Consider the following 14,435-nt stretch of genomic DNA (forward strand, 5'->3'; position numbering starts at 1 on the left):
AAAAAAATATTATTTTGTTGTTTTAATTATTATTAAAAAATAGATTAAGGTGGATGGTCATTTATCAAAGTTAGGTATATATTTTGGCTCTTCTAAAGTCGAGTGCGTGCGTGTTTTTAAAAAATTACCGTTAGGATTATATTAGATATAGCTGCTTTAAAATATATTTTAATTAACTTAAAAAGAATAAATGGACCCTGCTGCATCCCAATGGGCCTTTTCATTAACCCTTGGCCTAGCCGATAAATAAGTAGATCAGTGAGTCATTTTTCTCACAAATCTATTCACCGAAACATCGATTCTTTTCTCCCGGCGATTTTTGTTCTCTGGAGGCGATTGTCTGGGCGATTCTTGTTCTCCGGTCGATTCTTATTCTCCGGGCGTTAACCTTCGATGTCTCCTCCGTCGATCAACGGAAAGCCTCGTCCGCTGAGTTCCATCACCGGAAAGCATACTGCTCTGAGTTCGATGTCTCCTCCGTCCATCACCAGAAAGCCTCCTCCTCTGAGTTCCATCACTGGAAAGTCTCCTCCGCTGAGTTCCATGTCTCCTCCGCTGAGTTTGAACACAGGAAACCCTCCTCCGCTGAGTTTGATTACAGGAAACCCTCCTTCGCTGAGCTTGATGACAAGAAACCCTCCTCCCCAGAGTTTGATCACAAGAAACCCTCCTCCCCAGAGTTTGATCACAAGAAACCCTCCTCCCCTGAGTTTGATCACAGGAAACCCTCCTCCGCTGGGTTTGTTTACAGGAAAGCCTCTTCCGCTGAGTTCGATCACTGGAAAGCCGGTGATCGTAAGGGTTAAGCGGAAGGCCTCCCAAGCAAAACTTGACTCCTTCTGTAAGTTATTTTTCTTCTTCTTTTTTCCCTCTTTGGATAATATTAGAATGGGATATAAAGGTGGGTTTTTGTTTTGTTTTGTTTTTATGCGCTCAGGGTTGGAGATTAATGAAAGGCCACATAAAAAAGCATTCTTGGGTCTTGGAAATCTCTCCTTATCTGATTGCGGCACAGGAAAAGGTATAGCCTTCCCTTTCTTCTTCTTCTTCTTCTTCTTTTTTTTTTACTGTTTTTAATGGAATTATCATAATTTCAATGCATGCATTTATTGAGTTGTTGTTACTTGAAAGTGGAGGAAATTGAAAATGGTTTCTAGATATAATCTATGTTCTTTATACGCTAAGGACTTGGAAAGATTGAGTTAAACTGAAATGGGGTAGCATATATCAATGGTCTGCTATTAGCTTATATTAATTTATAAATGATATTGAATATAATTATAGATTTTGTAATCATGATTTCAACAAGAAAAGTTCTCAATGAGTCATTTTGATGATGCGTAGCCTTTTATTTGGCATACCTCACATTCATCTTAAAATTTCTGCTTCATGTCGTGTCCAATCACAAGAATTTCTGTTCTGTCTCGTAGTTGTATCAAGTACGCCCTGTAACTCAAAATAGACAGTTTGCTGATTCTTCATCTCTTGTATTTCGATCTCCTCAACTCTGAAAGCTCCAATCCCATAGATTCATATAAGCTTCAATCCCATCTTATTTTTCCATTCCTCATTCAAGAAGAAGTTTGTGCATACAAGTGCAGATTGAAAGAAAGTAGTCATTTTATGGGCTTCATGAGAATAGCAAAAAATAATTTTCATAGGCAATGCCATTGATTCCTAATATGTGATGTAGTCATTAAACTATTCAAATGAGGTAAACAACATAGAAATAACTTTAATATGTACACTAGAGTTTCATTTTGTATATGGTGACTTTAGTTTATAACCTCAAAATTCTTAATAATATTCAATGCCCATGAAGAAAGCATTTGTCAAATTACATAGAGTGAATTACTCCAACCACATTTTGGTCATTGTCCAATATAAAATATGATCCCATGTTTTTTGACTAGAAAATCCATCATCATGGAATGATATTTTGCTCTTTTATTATTCCATTTTTTGCTTTACTGGAAACTTAAAGTGACATTATCAATGACTATGTTGTGTTAGATATCTATAGTTTTCATTATGTCTGTTTATTGCCACCACAAACATGTTACCTAGCCTAAGCATTGGCCAATCAAATGTTTCATCTTTTCACAAAATATTAGTCCCATGTTATACTCTCGTTGGCCATTTTTCTTCTAATTGGTGTTATATGTATATCAGTTTGGTTGCCTTTTTGTTTAGAAAATTACTTGATATGTAGTCTTTTTTTCCTTTGAATTGGGTGCAGTGATGCTGTGTTCGAACACTTAAACATTTGATAAATGGCAGAAACATGATTAGACTGAACAGATAGAGTGGTGGGTTTTTGTGAATGCTTTGTTCATTAGGTTACCAGGAAGATCTATCACATGGGTTGAGTTTTTCTATTTTGGTGAAAGGGAATGATGAACTCTTGTATAATGTCCAATCATGTAAACATAAAGCTACTGGAAAGACCTAAGGAGTTCCTTACAAGTTTGTAATTGACTAAGTTTCAAAAATTATAGCCCCTCATGTTGTGTGTTTTGCTCTGTAATTTCTGATAAGTAGCTTTGATTGGCTACCTATTCTGTGTACATATATGACTGAACATTTCTCATCAATGAGGCTTCTAAAATGCAGTTCTCAATGAGCTTGCAAGTAAGAAGATGTTAGTTCATCGTCTTGAGACAGTTGGGCGCTCCCAGTCTGTCAAAGATGTGCTGCATTCTTTTCTGGTTAACACCTAATCTCTGTTACTCTCCTATGTCATTTGCTTTGTGAGGTGGTTATCTTTTAATATGTTCCTTTTTCTTCCACTTGACATTAACACAGCTTGTCGTAAATCAGATAATCTGATAATTCAGTTTAACTCGTAATCACTTCCTTTTTTTAGAGATATGAATGCCCTTTTGCCTGCTCAAAAATGATGTTTTTGAAGCAGAAGTGGCTAGTGAGGGCCCCAATTTTTAAGTCTTTCTTACGTCTGTTTTATTCCCACAATAATTCTCTCTTTGTTTAAAAAAAAATCTTTGATTCTGTTTGCCAGTTTTCATAGATCTCTGGCAAGCATATTGCCTTACACGCCTAAGATTATTTAGTTACTATCATCTTTCCTTTGAACATCAAATCTCCCATTGTAATCCATTGGTTTAGACTTCATCCGTTGAATCTGTTAGTAATCTTCTTTCTCTGTCTCTCTCTCTCTTTTCAACCAGCAGCAACCTTCCAGAAATACAAAAGAATTTAAGGGGAGATCTAAGGAGCGTAGAAGTTTGTATAAACCTGATAAGGTAATGTTATCAATTCAATTTCTTATGTTACATTATCCATGAGAAGATGTTACCCTAACCTAATCTTGCAGAATTGTTTACCTTTCACTGCTGCATTTTTCCTTTGATTTATATCTTCTATTATCGGCACTGCTAAATTGACACACAATTTTATGTAATTTTTTCCATGCATTATATTATGATTCCTACCTTAATTATAAAAATTGCCGAAAGGATGTTTTTGCCAGCACATAATTCTCACGTAGAATTGGTTATTCATCTTTTTAAAATTCACATGTCAAAGAGCTGGAAATTATTCTATCAAATGATATTGAGCATTTTTTCTAAAATCACTTGTAAAAACAAATTTTGACTCATTTTTATTATCATCCTTTGCCTTTCAATTTTTATTTGGAAAATGCATAAATCTTGATTTGCGTACTTCGATTCCATTATTATTTTTTCTAGTTTAATAACTTTACTTAATCCTATTTTTTTTGCCTCGAATAATATATTCATTCTTGTTGCATTTTCTGTGCCTGCAGAAACATGATCAATTGCGGGCCAAGGCTATAAAAGAGCATGAGGTAGATTATTACTCTTTCATGTCATTGAATTGTTATTGCAATTTCTCCGGTGGATGAAACATGCACATCTAAATTTTTGTGTTAGATGTCTTCTAATGTAGCATTTATTTTACGTATCTTGGACTTAGGTTTTTTCATTTTACACATTTAGATTTAGTCTGTTGGAAGTATGCAACATAAATAATTTTATGTAGATGCACCAGTTATACACATGACAAGATCAATAATGTGTTTGTGATAACCAAGAGTTTTTCACTGTTATAGTGAGTAAATGTAAGCACAGTTTTACTCTTATATAATCTTCACATTTTCTTATCATATGTCTAATTTTTTTATTCTTTTTGATAAATAGGACCCACTTGAATATTACGAGATCATTGGAATGATTTTGACTATTAGTTGTTTGTTTGCGCATTTATATTGGTTTTATCATGAGATGCTTCATTGTCAATTTGTTGTTAAAATTATACAAGATTGAATCTGGATGATTTTATTCCCAAGATAATGTAACTAAGTCCTATTAAATATTTGAATCTTATAGGATCTTGCTAAAAGTGCTCGATTTGAACAAATATGGAAGAAAAGGGGAAGCATAGATGCAGAAGAATGCTCTTTGCATGAAAAATGCCATTTGTATGATGTTGTTCGAGTTGATGCCGAGGATGAAACTCACCAAAGGGTGCCAAAGCCCAAGTAAGTTTAATATTCAGTGTTTCTATTGCTTCTTTAGTGTATCTTTCTAGTTTATATAAAAGATTCTTGAATGCTGCAGAGTTGCTCCTGAGGTTGGTGGTGCAATTTTTGATAAGTATTTACCACTTTTAAAGGAATTCCTTCCACAAGCAGCTGAAGAGATTGAACATGACAGGGCAACTACAGAAGGTTCCATCTTCTCCAGCATCTTTAATCTTCCAATGACAACTAATGTTATATTTTATGCTTGAAAACAAGAAATCCAATTTACATACTATGATTAACTTTTTATGTAGTTTAAGATCTTCCATGAGATTCTTTATGATTTTCTCACTGCTAAATTTTCCCTTTTATTTATTTTGAACAGATAACTTTGTTTACGACATATATACTATCGGCAGTGGTGTGGACATAGACACAGATAGTATTGATGAGCATCCATTGTATGAAATTAGACATCTGATTTATCTAAACTTACAATTGGAATTTTATTTTGATATTCATTATGTTTATGTTTGATTGCTATAGAATCCAAGTTTATGTGGAGGATGACTATTATGATGGCTCGTCACAATCTGATTATGAAAGTGATGATTCAAATGGTATGATTATATATTTTCTTTCGTTTTAATCAAACTTATATTATTGTTGGCTAATATTAATACCTGTTTATTTTCAGCTGAAAACTATCCATGGAATGATTATTGTGATGAAGAGTCTGACTTTGAATATTCTGACTCGATTTATGATCAAAGTGAAGAGGAAGATCGAGAGGACTGGAGATGGGGATATCGTTAAATTTGTCTATTGTATTTGTGTTAAGCTTAAACAATCACTTTAAAAGCTGAAGCTGAAAACGAGAATGAAAATCCTGTCATTGATTTAGAAGATTTTTGACTCAAATTATGAACGACGGGAGGAAAGGAAGATGGAGAGTACTGCAGATGGGAATATCTCAATCAGTTTAGTGTGCATGTATTAAGTTGAGGCAATCACTTTCAGTGATTGTCTCATTTAGATGTATATTTTGTGTTGGTGGATTTTTTTTTTATTTTAAATAGATGTTCAAAGTTGGTCATTTATAATTTGTTTGGTGGTTAATGTAATTGGATAATGTCCTCATGTTAATATTAGTTTCTGTGCAAATTACCTGCAAATCCAAAAAATTAATTTTTTATGCTAAATTTACATAAATTTCACAATTTAAAAGTCGATAAGTTAATACGCCGCTATGTATGCATGTGTAGATTACAACAGTTTTTCTAATAATATAAGCATCTCTGAAGTCAAAATTTAAATTTTCTTAGGATAATGTGCACACTTTTGAAGCCGAAACTTTCTATGGATTGTAAATCAATGTAAAATACAATCGATGATCGACTAGATCCTCCTACTTCTCATTGCTCAAGGAGTAGTCGGTATTTGGTGTCAAAATAAATATGACAAAAGAAGGCGACAATGTTAGATCCAATAGATACCGCTCTCGTAATTAAAGCTTATCATTCATCCTATTGTCCGTAATACCGAATTTCAATTTATAACTGGAATTAAGGTACTGTATATATGATTTTGATATTTTTATAAATATAAAATATATTAATTAAAAAAATTATATATATAAAACTTATTTTTCTACGTCCCATCCACGATGTCTCTGCTGCGACCCATGTGCCTACGGGAGCGCTCGTCGTATGTTCACGTGCATCTCCACCTCGAGCTCGCGGGGCTTCCCCACTAAGACCTCCGTGCCCATCGGTATCCCCACCTCGCGCCGCGGGCATCTCCGTCACGACCCGTGAACTAACAGGTGTCCTCGCCTTGCGTCGTGGGTATCCCCACCGTGACCCGTGTAGGGCATCCTCACCCTGCCTCAAGTGTACTGGCTTCCGCACCGCGACCCCCGTCTAATGGGCATCCCCGCTCGCCCGTGGCCGTCCCACCTGAATTGTAAAGGTTGAGGTGGCCTCCGGCGGCCCGCAAAAATCGCCGTGGGATAACGAGACTTACGTGATCCCGCAATGCCTATGTTGAGTGGTGGATGGAATGATAAATTTAGTCCATTTCACTTGTCACATAATCAACATCAAAATAATTACAATTTATCGATTTATCAAGAACAAGAACTAATACAATCTGTGATTTCAAGGGCCAAGATCATATTTTCTACCTCCGACGTATTATAAGTGTTTTTGGATGTATCTGCTGAGTGAGGAGAGTCGTCCATCTTCAAAATTAGTCAAAGAAGTTGGGACACGATAAAAAAAATAAAAAAAAAAACAGAAGGCCACTAGCAAAATTTACGAGATGCAAACCGCCATGGTCGATCCAAAGATTTGAAACAGAGTCCAAATGCTCAGGAAGAGGACTGAACCGGTTTGTTTGGGTCTGAACTGGAACGGGTCCGGCTGGGGGGGGGGGTTGCGGCGCAACCTGCCCGTCTATCTGATTATAAATTCGGACCAAGTTCTAACCGGACCCGGGCCGGGTCGGGTCTTGGTGAATATAGTGAGCCATTCAAATTCCCTGCCCGGTGGAAGAGAAGGCGACGTGTGCCCAGTGGGAAAAGCGGCTTCTAGGGTTTCGGTGAGCGGTAAATCAACCGCCCGATCTCGCTCCTTGAGGTCTTCGATCTCGATCCGGATCTCGCCAGTTGATCATGGGGAGGGGCAGGTTCAAGGCCAAGCCCACCGGCCGGAGAAACTTTTCCACGCCTGAAGAGATGGGTGATGCTCTCTAGTCCCCTTTAGCTTTTCCTTTTCTTGCTTTTGCATGTTCGGGCATATTTACTTTAACGATGTGTTAATTCCTCTATGTATTGTTTACTGCTTGCATTTGATCAATTGCTTTATCTGATAGTGGCGTGGCATAGTGAGGCCATGTGTCTGAATTAGATATTTTCCTTTGATGTTACCCTAATTGGTTTAGGTCAACATAGTATCCGGAAAGTTAGATTGGCAATTAGCAGTTTTTGGTTATAATAGCGGCTGAGTGATGAATGAGAACGTTTGGTTAAACTTTGAGTTTTCACTTCACTTGTGTTGTATAACTGACCACTCAACTTGCATACGAGAGCATACAAACTCATTCTATTTTATTTTAGAACGGTTTGAAGTAAGTAAAGAAAAATATGCAGTTAGACGTAACAATACAGAACCTAATCATGAGTTCATGTGCTCTGAAAGTAAGTTGATTTGATAATTTCTTCTTGGTATCCTGAAAACAAGTGAGGTTATGCTTTCATAGACATTCTAGTTGTTGCTTGGATAGCCATCTCTTCTCTCTAACAAGTTCTTTCACAGTACTAATTACAACTTTATTTCACTTTATGAATACTAGTTTAGCTTTATCAAAATTCTAAATTATTTCTGTAAGTATCCAAGACTAGAAGTGAGTTTGAAGTGATTATTTGTGAAGAAATGAATACAATATTGTTTTCTGCAAATGACTTCTTTTTTCTATTTTTTCACATTAATATTTTCCTGAAATAGTGCTAGGAATTTAAATAGATCTGTAGGATCTTCAGTCCTGGCCATTTATTACTATTGTGATGTGCAGTATGTTTTCTTGAATTCCTCATTCCTAATAAAATGTGGTTTGAGTGGATCTGCAACATCACTTAGCTTATCTATTTGTAAAATGTCTTCAACTGGAGTTTGAAGAGATCTGTAGTATGCAATTAAGACACTTCCCTTTTATTTGTTGCTTTGCTAAGGATATATTTAGGTTGCCAATGGGTTCTTTTTGTGTATGCCTGAGATCAGCAATTTTTACATGTTGTAAGAGTCATATAGCTGGAAAAAGTATCTTACATATAGTGAAGATTTTGATTGGATGGTTCTGTCTTTTTTTATGGGCTCCAAGCTCCTCTGCATGACATGTTTTATCTATTCAATGAAATTGCAGCTGCTGGCTCCTCTGCTCGTCCTCGCACCTTCAGATAGGTTGGCAGTTATTTGTGCTTGTTAAATGAGGATAATGTCTTCTATTTTCTCTGGAAAATCTTGGATATAGCAATTATTTATTTGGTCTCCTTTTGCATTGCTCATATATTGATACTTGCTGTTACAAAGAATTTTTTTTCCCTATTCAATTCTTTTAATGTTATTGCTGATTGATTTTTATGTCAATTTTGTCAGAATGTAGTTCATTTTAATAACTCTGAATAGGCACTCTTTCCTTCTTGTTTTCTCATCAGATTATATATAGAGTACGTATAGAGCTATTCACCATGTAGATTAGCATTGTAAAAAGTGATAAAAGTATGATCCGTCACAATCTGATTATGAAAGTGATGATTCAAATGATATGATTGTATATTTTCTTTCCTTTTAATCTGACTCATATCAATGTTTGTTAATATTAATACTTATTTATTTGCAGCTAAGAACAATCCATGAAATGATTATCGTGATGAAGAGTCTGATTTTCAAGATTCTGATGGAAACTATGATCAAAGTGAAGAGGAAGATTGAGAGGACTGGAGATGGGGATATCATTAAATTTGTCTACTTGTGTTAAGCTGAAGCAATCACTTCAGAAGCTGAATATGAGAATGAAAATTTTGTTATTGATTTAGAAGATTTCTGATTCAGATTATAAACGATAAAAGTTATTGGTGAAGAGGAAACGAAGACCGAGAATATTGGAGATGGAATATGTCAATTAATTTAGTGTGCACGTATTAAATCGAGACACTGATTGTCTTATTTTGATGTATATTTTGTGTTGCTCAATATTTTATAAATAGACATCTAAAATTGGTCATCTGTATTATGTTTGGTAGTTAATGGAATATAACAACTATATTATGTAAATGTAATATTTTTTTTTTTGCAATTTTTTTAGAAATTTATAAAATAATTTTTTTTCATGCTAATTTGTATACATTTTACAATTTAAAAGTCGATAAGATAATACGCCCCGCTATCTATGCACGTATAAATTAAAACATTTTCTTGTGATAACATTAATCTTTTTTAACCTAAACTTACAATTTTTTTTTAATAATAAAAATACTTTCTGAGGCAAATAGTTATATTTTTTTTCTTGGTGATAATATAAGTACTTACGATATCAATCGATCACTCTCCATTGTTGGAGTAGCGGGCTTTCTTAATTATTTAGATATTAAAGATCGGGTTTTAATTTTAATGAATCAACGGATTTTTTTTTTTAATTATTTGGTACTAATAAAAAAAAGCAATAATATAGATCTAATAGCTACGGCGCTTGTAATTAAAGTCGCGAGTATCATCCTCATTGTTGGTAAATTATCCTTTCTATTTGTTATTCCTTTTGTGGTATAAAATCTTAACTTATATATAATTGGAACGATATAGTTACGATATCGTGCTCATATGATTAGGGGTGGGAGAAATACCAAGAATTTTGGTATATTGTATATACCGTACCGATATTTATCGTTTATATCAAAATTTTTGATATATCGAAAATTTTGATATAGTATTATATGGTACTGAAATTTTCGATATCGGAATCAATATACAATTTATGATTTATTTTATATTTCAAAATATAACTGATCCTGTCCGAGAGATGAGTCGATGGACGCTAAGGATATAGCGCTCCTGTTAACTGGCTGAGGACTATGAGGGCGTTAGTCTCCTGCTGACGTGGACCTATAAATACAACGTCGAGTTGGGGAGGGGTTCCTTGGCGATGGCCCTCCGATACTCAAGTAAGATCTCCAACGAAAAAAGTAGTAGAGCCGAAAAAGAAACGAGAACTGTAGCTACAGTATATATGTGTGCATACCTCCATCGAAGTTTGGGGGTCCTTATATAAAGCTCCCAAAGGCGCGCGCATGATCCTCGAGGCATGCACGCTCCTCAAAGCATAACTGGAATGGACGTGTCAGAAAAGTGTGTCTGACGCCATACCATAGTAGCACGAGCATATCTTTGACGTGACAGTGGAAGTTTCCACCGTACGATTCCCTGTCTAACCATGTCGCTAACCACGCCTCTTGTCGGCAGCACTGGTTCCTAAGAAGATATCGCCAACTGCTCCCTTTGTCCTTTACCGGGTCGAGCGTAAGAACCGCTCGGCTAGCACCTTTCCCTGGTCGAGCGAAGGGATCGCTCGGCTAACGCCCTCCCAGCGCCACCAAGGTCGGACCGACTCGGATGTCCGCTCGGCCGATGATTTGATGTCTTCCTACCTGTCGGGTCGATGTCGTGCTCCTGGTTAGCCGAGCGGGATGTTCGCTCGGCCTTTATCTCTTCCTGCTTTGCCTTATGAGCATCGGAAACTCGGCACCAGGCCAAGCTGTCGAGATGCCGAGTCGGCTATTCTTCCTGTCACTGGGGAAGGTATCTCGCCCGATCAGCTGCCTATCCCGGCCATTGACCACTTTGACTTCCTACCGGGCGGGCCTCGTCTTACCACCGGATCACGTGCCTCCCTCTCAAGTCTAGTCGAAGGAGGCTACAAGTCCGACTGACTGGACAAGTAGCTTGGTGAACGGTTGGTCGAGCGGCTAAAATAAATGAGTTGAATCCCGCTCGATCTCCATAGGACTGATCTTTCTCCCCCGGTCGATGCTTCATGTCTTTGTACTTGGATATTTTTGGATGTCTTTCCTCTCCGCTTTTCGAAGTGGCACGGGCCGGTCAGCTAATGCTGACACCGTCCGAATCCGTTCGTGATGCGTACAAATCACTTCTATTAAGGCCGAGCACACGCCCATTAAATGTTGTCCCGTGGGAGGACGCCACATGTCATTGGCACAGTAGCCGCACGTCCGAGGTGACAGCTGCTGATGTGACGTTTGACGGTTTGAATTCAACGATCGGATGTGCACTTCGATTCTTGTGCCCTAGATCGGACGACCTCGGTTGGCCGCGCCCATCTTTATAAAGCTTCAGCGTCGCCACTTCTTCCTCTGCATTCTATTTCTGCTCTTCGATCGTTTGCTCCGGCGACTTTGTTTGCTTCCAGCACCCCGGCGACTCCCAGCTTTCTCCCCCGGCGCTCCATTTTCCTGTAAGCTTTGACTTCTGTTCCTTCGTCTTCTCTTCTGGCCTTTACCGTTTTCCGGTGTTCCGTCGTTCTGTTTAGTGAACCTCTTATTGATCCTGCTTCGTCTTTCCGTCGACTCCCTTAGCAAATCCTTCTGCTTCTTTGTTTTCCGACTATGGCCAGTTCCTCCCATCTAATCGACCCGACCCTTGGTCTTTGGTATACCACCATGGAGACCAGGTTTGATGCGGGCGACGCGGCACACCTCATTAATGCTTTTGACCTCCTGCCTGACCACAAGATCATCCTAGCTGGTCCGTCCGATCGGCCACACAACCCGCCGACCAGCACTATTTGTTTCTTCCGAGACCAGTTTGTGACCGGCCTCCGGTTTCCCATTCATCCGTTCATAACCGAAGTTTGTAATTTTTTTCGAATCCCGCTTGCCCAACTCGTCCCCAACTCCTTCCGCCTCCTGTGCGGCGTGGTGGTGTTGTTCCACGTGCACAACATCCCACTAACCCCTCAAGTCTTCCACTACTTCTACTACCCCAAACAATCTGAGCTGGGCACCTATCTGTTCCAGTCCCGTATTGGCCTGGTTTTCTTCGACAAGATGCCCTCCTCCAACAAACACTGGAAGGAGTACTTTTTTTATTTAAGACCCCCCGAGCGACCCCACTTCCGAACTCTATGGTAAACCGCCCTGCCACCCCCCGCCCGAGCTGAAGAGGTACAAGACTCAACCGGACTACCTCCACGCCGCTAAAATGTTGGTCGGGCTGAAATTCAACATTCACAAGCTGCTACCAGAAGGCGTGATATACATGTTCGGGCTAAGTCCGAGCCGAGTGAAGCTCCCGAGCAGCCTAGGTATGAAATTTCTTAATTTTCTTCCTTTGAGTCTAACTGATTCTGTTCTTCTCTTGCAGTCGATATCATGATGCGTGCCCAAGCAGCTAGTATAATGAAGGATAAGCAGGCCGAGATTGAAGCAGCTGCTGCTAAGGAGATGGAGCGGCTCTGCCTAACCCTGGTCGGTTCGCAAGAGGTCACAGCTGGGGAAAATACACATGCGGGCGACGGGACCGCCGAGCGGACACCCAACATGGGAGGGGCAACCGAACCAGGCTCAGTTTACGGTGCGCCGCCCGTCATTCCTACTAAGGGATCGGGGTCCTCGGGCGACGAAGTACCGCTCTCCCGCAAGAGGCACCGAACGGAGGCGCCATCCCGATATGCTACTTCAGCCATCCAAGCTTCTGCAGAGGGAGGCTTCCCGTCCCTAGCCCCCGTAATAGTGGAGGCTACTTCCTCTGATCAGACTCCGTCCGTGGCTGAGCTACAGGAGCCGCTCTACGTTCAGCCAATCACCTCCCTTCCTCCGGCTAGTCGGAAGATAACTCGATCAGTCATTCTTCCCGTCCGTCCTGCCCAAGCCTTCGGTCCGTCTGCCTCTGCCCAATCGGCGCCGGGCAGGAGACGATCCATCACCGCCACCCTTCGCCTGCCGACTGAGGATCTTCTTACGTCGGGCGACCAGCCCAGCTCTCCCCAACATCAAGTTTACATTCGAGGTCGGTTTGCCTGCATCTGGGAGGAGGGTGTTGGAGGATCGGTGGCCGGCTTGAAGGGGGGTTGGATAGATGGCACCCCCAAATACTCGCTTTCACCCTACACTTGTTAGTGCGCAACGGAAATACAAACTAATACAAACAAGTAGAAAGCTAAACACTACAAGAAAGAGCAAGCAAACCGCTAACACGTTCGTTTATGTGGTTTAGAGATTAGAGCTCTTACTCCATGGTTGTCTGTAAGGTGGACGATTCTGATCCATCGATGGATAACTCCCTGGAAAACTCTGGCTAACGCAAGTAACTCCTTGTGGGTGGAAAAATCTTGCTACAACATCACACAAATACTCTTGATCACACAAGAGGTTAAAAGACTCTAATAGACTTTAACCAAGTATATTTCGTCACCAATGCCAGCCACCACAAGCTCCATTATATAAAACTTGGGGAAATCAGCAATAGAATACACGATTCTGCCAACGACTTTTTATCAGTCGACTACTATATGTATCAGTCAACTACTATATGTATCAGTCGACTAGATACAGTACCAGTTGGTTGGCTATAGTGTTAGTAAGCTGGTTACAGTGTCAATCGACTGGCCACAATGTTAGCCAACTAACTATAGTACTAATCGACTAGTTTTCACAGCCATTGAGCACAGAAATATTCTATGCCCTGCCCTAGTCGACTAATCCAGTGTTCAATCGTATGGTAAAACTCTAAACCTAGGGTAAAACTCTAAACCTAGGGATTCCCTTCTCAACTACCTTTCTCTCATCCTCTGTCGCTCCTTCCATCACCTACCCGAAGCCATCAACCTGAGTCACATGTGTCACCTGCAGTCCTGCACAACTCAAGTACACATATCAAATAACAAGGGTAAACCTAACTTAAACCCTTTGCCCAAACACCAAAACACATGGTCCAACGGACCATTGGGATTGCTCCAACAATCTCCCCCTTTTTGGTATTTGGCAATACGTTTAAGTTAGGGAAAATAAATAGCAAATAAACATGCTAATACAATGGACTTACGATGCCAAGGCTACACACTTGGACTTACAACGCCGAATGGACTTACGTTGCCAAGGCTACACACTTGGCAACCGCCGAATGGACTTACGTTGCCAAGGCTACACACTTGGCAACCGCCGAATGGACTTACATTGCCAAGGCTACACACTTGGCAACCGCCGAATCAAAATGCAAACATGCATTGGAACCTATCACAAGGCTCCCCCTACACCTACGCTCCCCATTGAGCTAGGATTTTATCACAGGGCTTTTTAAGAACCTATCCCAAGGCTCCCCCTACGCAAAGACACTAAGGTTTTCCCAACTAAACCTTAATTCTC

At 39.5% G+C, this 14,435-nt stretch overlaps 1 protein-coding gene and 1 long non-coding RNA gene across 4 annotated transcripts; both read left to right on the forward strand.

Moving 5' to 3' along the window:
- The first annotated feature begins 280 nt into the window (after positions 1 to 280).
- Positions 281 to 5,655, forward strand: LOC121967357 (RNA-directed DNA methylation 4-like). Of its 3 annotated transcripts, none has more exons than XM_042517515.1 (10): positions 281 to 841; positions 938 to 1,021; positions 2,614 to 2,708; positions 3,189 to 3,263; positions 3,788 to 3,829; positions 4,371 to 4,522; positions 4,602 to 4,711; positions 4,890 to 4,965; positions 5,051 to 5,124; positions 5,202 to 5,655. In XM_042517515.1, exons 1-10 carry the CDS (start codon positions 394 to 396, stop codon positions 5,318 to 5,320), a joined length of 1,275 nt encoding a protein of 424 aa, XP_042373449.1. In that variant the 5' UTR covers positions 281 to 393; the 3' UTR covers positions 5,321 to 5,655. The 3 variants fall into 3 exon arrangements, with proteins under 3 accessions (XP_042373449.1, XP_042373450.1, XP_042373451.1); XM_042517516.1 differs by having other exon boundaries at positions 3,192 to 3,263; XM_042517517.1 differs by lacking the exon at positions 3,189 to 3,263.
- Positions 5,656 to 6,935: 1,280 nt separating this feature from the next.
- LOC121967358 lies at positions 6,936 to 9,336 on the forward strand. The gene is made up of 2 exons (XR_006107728.1): positions 6,936 to 7,245; positions 8,903 to 9,336. It is a non-coding gene; the product is annotated as an uncharacterized LOC121967358 (long non-coding RNA).
- Positions 9,337 to 14,435: the final 5,099 nt, after the last annotated feature.

Source organism: Zingiber officinale, chromosome 3B (genome assembly GCF_018446385.1).
Source record: "Zingiber officinale cultivar Zhangliang chromosome 3B, Zo_v1.1, whole genome shotgun sequence".
Classification (NCBI taxonomy): Eukaryota; Viridiplantae; Streptophyta; class Magnoliopsida; order Zingiberales; family Zingiberaceae; genus Zingiber; species Zingiber officinale.

Excerpts from the sequence above, each read along its gene's own strand:
- LOC121967357 (XM_042517515.1), top strand. The coding sequence starts at position 394 with ATGTCTCCTCCGTCGATCAACGGAAAGCCTCGTCCGCTGAGTTCCATC. Across the intron at positions 3,264-3,787 it reads GTTTGTATAAACCTGATAAG|AAACATGATCAATTGCGGGC; the intron begins GTAATGTTATCA and ends CTGTGCCTGCAG. Across the intron at positions 4,712-4,889 it reads TGACAGGGCAACTACAGAAG|ATAACTTTGTTTACGACATA; the intron begins GTTCCATCTTCT and ends TATTTTGAACAG.